The 5,466-nt window shown below is 53.1% G+C and overlaps 1 protein-coding gene across 1 annotated transcript; it reads left to right on the forward strand.

Moving 5' to 3' along the window:
* Positions 1 to 507: 507 nt before the first annotated feature.
* On the forward strand, positions 508 to 5,189 carry LOC123156982 (potassium transporter 10). The gene is made up of 9 exons (XM_044575193.1): positions 508 to 941; positions 1,070 to 1,628; positions 1,757 to 1,810; positions 2,657 to 2,917; positions 2,998 to 3,050; positions 3,124 to 3,247; positions 3,351 to 3,605; positions 3,700 to 4,106; positions 4,213 to 5,189. Exons 1-9 carry the CDS (start codon positions 876 to 878, stop codon positions 4,909 to 4,911), a joined length of 2,478 nt encoding a protein of 825 aa, XP_044431128.1. The 5' UTR covers positions 508 to 875; the 3' UTR covers positions 4,912 to 5,189.
* The last annotated feature ends 277 nt before the right edge of the window (positions 5,190 to 5,466 follow it).

Here is a 5,466-nt window from a genome sequence, read left to right on the forward strand (position 1 = left end):
AAATCGCTAAACTTCCGACCAACTATAGTACTAGCGCGCAACCGCACATAAGCATGCAGAAAACTACTTCTCGCATATAACCTCTACATTTAGAAGCTGATCCCTGCGCTACTTCTTGCATGTAATAAACTGATAAATTCACCCAATAAATGCTTGTGGACATTTTTGTTTCAATTCCTGCCAAAGTTACAGCCTGACCTGCACTCCACATTAATGCTGAACTTATCTCTCGTCCATTTTCACTTATTTTTTGCGTCGCACTTGACATTAATGTTAGAAAATACGTTGAGCATTTTTCACATTAATGTTGAAGAATCCTCAGTAGGCCGCACGGAGCATCCGCAGAGGATGAGGGGGGAGCCGGCCACGTCGAAAACAACAACTAGGCGCAAGCGAGTTCCATTTATTCTTCACCAAAAGCAAAGGGAAAAACCGCAGCTTTCGCCATGGCTTTTTTGCGGTTTTGCTCCTCCTGCCCCACTACCACCACCCTCGCCCCCATATTCTAGCCCCCCGTTGATCCCCTGCTTCTCGTCTCCTTCTACAGTTCCGCCCTCCCCTCCCTCGCCCCCGTGCTCCGCCTTCTCTGCTTGCTTGCCTGGCCCTGCCGCCTCAGGCGGCTCACGCCAATGCTGTGCCGCCTCCCGTCGAACCTGCCCCCCGCGCTGCTCCTTTGACCTCCCGTAAAAAACCTCCAGGGCTCCAGATATATCCCACCTAATCCTCCCACCCCCATTCCCGTCTCCTGCCGGTTTCTGCACACTCCGAGAATTCAAGAACGTCCCGGCAGCACCAACTCCCAACACCCCACAAGGCAGTACATACACTTCCGAGCGTGTACAAACAGGGCCGATCGAGCGGTGGAGGGGGAGCGGATGAAGAGCGCCCCTACCATGGACCCTGAGACGGCGGCTGCCCCGGGCACTCCGCCGGAGAGCACGGTATGGCCGCCGGAGTTACGTTCTGGTGATTCTTGAAATCTTTGATCGAGGGCCAGGCCAAACCTTGCCGGCCATCGTCTTGGTTGAATGTGCTTTTTTTTGTTTCTGATTGTTTGTCACGCGTTCAGGGGAGGCGGGGAGAGGGGAAGAAGAGGCTGCCGTGGCGGATGACGCTGAGCCTGGCGTACCAGAGCCTCGGGGTGGTGTACGGCGACCTGAGCACGTCGCCGCTGTACGTGTACAAGGCGGCGTTCGCGGACGACATCCAGCACTCGGAGACCAACGAGGAGATCCTGGGCGTGCTCTCCTTCGTCTTCTGGACGCTCACCCTCGTGCCGCTCCTCAAGTACGTCTGCGTCGTCCTCCGCGCCGACGACAACGGCGAGGGCGGCACCTTCGCGCTCTACTCCCTCCTCTGCCGCCACGCCCGCGCCGCGCTCCTCCCGCCGGGCCGCGGCGCCGAGCCCGGGGACGAGGACCAGTTCTCCGACGCCGGCGGCGCCGCCGCCAAGAAGTACCTCGAGTATGACAATGCCGACGCGCTGGGCGGGCGCGGCGGGGGCGCCGCCGCCAGCGTCAGGCGGGTGCTGGAGCGCCACAAGGTGCTGCAGCGCGTCCTGCTCGTGCTCGCGCTCGTCGGCACCTGCATGGTCATCGGCGACGGCGTCCTCACGCCGGCCATCTCCGGTGCGTCTTCTTGCCAAATCGCCACACAAGATGCTCTTAATTCGGATCCAACAGTGTACTACTACTATTTTTGGACTGTTTATTACGATGTGGATTTCTGATTTGGAGATGTGGGTCTGTTTCTGAAGTTTTCTCCGCGGTGTCCGGGCTGGAGTTGTCCATGGAGAAGGGGCATCACAAATGTAAGGATCCAATCATGGCCATGGCCCTCTTCCTTTCTATTGCTTTGGATTTAGAAGAAGGCAGATTTGTCTTCCCTGTTACTGTTTCTTGAGTCAAGGTCTGAACAGTTGTGGAATTGCTTCCCTGTTAGATCATTTAATTTTATCCAAACCACTGCTTTTGACCTGAAAGTTTTACCTAGCAATGGTAGATAATGTGGCGATCCGCCGATCCGGGCTGTCGGCGGTAAGACCGTCCGAATGAAACAGTGGATGGTGAAAGTTAACTGCAAGGACATGAACGAATTGGCTTAGCCAACTCAGATGATCAGTTGCGTGCCAAGATGTAGCAGTGTGTGTGCAGTACTTCAGTTCAGTTTCGAGAAACAGAGCATGATCACAGACAGGGATGTGTGGGTACCAAATAAGGGACTACTGCCACTAGTCATCGCATGCCTAACAGTTGTTATGACTTATGAGCAGGAAAATAGACCAATTTCCTCACCACTCATAGCTCCAACTAACGGTACTTTCCGTGTGCTAATGGTGTGGAAATGTGGTTGGAGTTAGAGATGACCATCATCTACAATGCTATGCTTGTTTAGTTCAATGTGCCGTTCAAGGAAGAAAAAAGCGCCGGCACAAATATGGTATCGTGAAAAGCGGAACATATGCTGAAGAGAACTCCGGAATTCAGAGCATAGGAACTTCGTTTTTCTTCTCCATACCAATAATTTAGCCTTTATAAACTTGATTTATGCCTGCACATGCGTGCACTGTCCTTTATGCTGATTCTTTTTGTTGTGGATTTGTTCTGCTATATTTACAACTCATTTCTGATAGTAGCTTGCCATTGTGATTCTGCAGATGTGGAGTTGCCTCTTGCTTGCTTCATACTGGTGTGCCTGTTTGCGCTGCAACACTATGGCACTCACCGGGTGGGATTCATTTTCGCCCCGATTGTGATCGCATGGCTTCTATGCATAAGCATGATTGGTGTTTACAACATTGTGAAATGGGAGCCTCATGTGTATCAAGCGTTATCTCCGTACTACATGTACAAGTTCTTGAAGAAAACACAGAGAGGAGGCTGGATGTCCCTGGGGGGAATACTGCTTTGTGTTACAGGTACAACGCTCAGCAACCATTTTTCAGTGCCTTGATCTGTGGATCATGACCTCTAATACAAAGGTGATTTTCTCTATCAGGATCTGAAGCAATGTTCGCAGATCTGGGGCATTTCAATCAGTTGTCGATACAGGTGAAGAAATTGCTGCTGCATGCTCATTTTACTGGGGAATAATTTGTCTCTGATAACAGTTTCCTGGATGCAGATTGCTTTTACTTGCATGGTTTACCCATCATTGATCCTTGCATACATGGGCCAAGCTGCTTATCTGTCTAAGCATCACATCCTGGAAGGTGACTACAGGGTCGGATTCTACGTGTCTGTGCCAGGCAAGTCATGTTCCTCAGATCTTTTGCCAGAGGCGAGAACAATATTAAATTGTTGTTCTCCTTGTGTTGTGTTTTAAAATGTCTGCAACTTTGTCATTTTCAGAGGTAATTAGATGGCCAGTTCTGGCAATTGCCATTCTTGCGGCAGTTGTCGGCAGCCAAGCTGTCATCACCGGCACATTTTCGATGATCAAGCAGTGCACTTCCCTCGGCTGCTTTCCCCGGGTGAAGATCGTGCACACCTCCGCCCAAGTACATGGGCAGATATACATTCCAGAGATCAACTGGATCCTGATGATACTGTGCTTAGCGGTAACCATTGGTTTCAGAGACACAAAACACTTGGGCAATGCATCAGGTATACCATGTTAATATGCTTTGAATCACCTTATCCCCTGCTAAACTCATCCTATACATATGAATGATAATGTGGCGATGTTTCTGTAAAACAGGGTTGGCTGTAATAACTGTCATGCTGGTCACCACATGTCTGATGTCGCTGGTGATAGTCTTGTGCTGGCACAAGAGCATATTCCTGGCAATCGGGTTCATCGTGTTCTTCGGCACCATCGAGGCGCTGTACTTCTCGGCGGCGCTCATCAAGTTCAGGGAAGGAGCCTGGGTCCCCATCGTCCTCGCCTTCGTCTTCATGATGGTAATGTGCATCTGGCACTATGGCACCATCAAGAAGTACGAGTTCGATCTTCAGAACAAGGTCTCCATCAACTGGCTCCTTGGCCTCAGCCCAAACCTCGGAATCGTCCGTGTCCGCGGCATCGGCCTCATACACACCGAGCTTGACAGTGGCATCCCTGCGATCTTCTCCCATTTTGTCACCAATCTGCCTGCATTCCATCAGGTATTTGCACATTCCTCTTCTTCTGAAGCTTGATCGTATTACCTTGTTCAGACATTCAGAAGTGTGTTGACACATCCATCATTTCCTGACGTTGGTGATGGGGCAGGTGCTCATCTTCATGTGCATCAAGAACGTCCCGATCCCGCACGTCTCGCCGGACGAGCGGTTCCTGGTCGGAAGGATCGGGCCGAAGGAGTACAGGATCTACCGGTGCATCGTCCGGTACGGGTACCACGACGTGCAGATGGACGACCAGGAGTTCGAGAAGGACCTGGTGTGCAGCGTCGCCGAGTTCATCCGCTCAGGAGGCGGCGCCACCAAGGCCAACGGCTTGACGCCGGGCGTGGTCGACAGGGACGAGGAGCGGATGACGGTCGTGGCCTCCGGCAGGATGCGCATGATGGAGGACGAGGGCCTCGGTGGCGAGGCGGCGTCGGGGAGCACCGTCGGGCCCTCGCGCGCCGCCAGGGGGGAGAGGGAGATACAGTCGCCGTCGCCAACGCCAGCGCCGGCGCCGGCGATGGGCGTCCGGAAGAGGGTGAGGTTCGTGCTGCCGGCGTCGACCCCGCGGCCGAACGCCGGCGTGGAGGAGGAGCTGCGGGAGCTGACGGACGCGCGGGAGGCCGGCATGGCCTTCATCCTGGGCCACTGCTACGTCAAGGCCAAGACCGGGTCCAGCTTCCTCCGGCGGCTGGTGATCAACTTCGGCTACGACTTCCTGCGGAGGAACAGCCGCGGCCCCAACTACGCCGTCACCGTCCCGCACGCCTCCACCCTCGAGGTCGGCATGATATACTATGTCTGAGCTGATCTGATGGAGCTCCGAAGACTATAGGAAGAAGATAAAGCTAGATGAAAATGGGAAATGAGAGGAATTTTCAGCTGTATATGCTAGATCTGGACATGTATGAGTTTTTGGTGTACATGTATGTAGCCTTGGTTTTCTTGTGCCTCTTCCTTCTTCAACCTGTAAGTAGTAGCACAAAGACGGGCGCCATTAGAGAGGCTGAGAGGGCCAGGGAAGTTGTACTGCGGATTGAAAAGACCGAGCAGAAATCCGGAAGCTGTGATTTCCGTAGGCCATGGACTCGAGTAGCTGTCAAGACCTCTGAATCTTGGTCCCTGCGGCTGTCTAAAATCTTCAGTTAAGCTACCACAACAGCTTGACACCATCGCCGTCACCTGCCTCCGGCACCACCACAACAGCCACCAATGGAAAAATATGACGGGTCACCTCCTCACCCGAGCTCGATACGGCTCCAACGCTGATATGCAACTTTGCGGACCTCCAAGATGGCTCACCCAAGGCGAAGCCATTGCCGTTGAATAAATTAGACCGGCGCAACACCCCGGACACGCT

The sequence above is a fragment of the Triticum aestivum genome, chromosome 7B (assembly GCF_018294505.1).
Source record: "Triticum aestivum cultivar Chinese Spring chromosome 7B, IWGSC CS RefSeq v2.1, whole genome shotgun sequence".
NCBI classification, from domain to species: Eukaryota; Viridiplantae; Streptophyta; class Magnoliopsida; order Poales; family Poaceae; genus Triticum; species Triticum aestivum.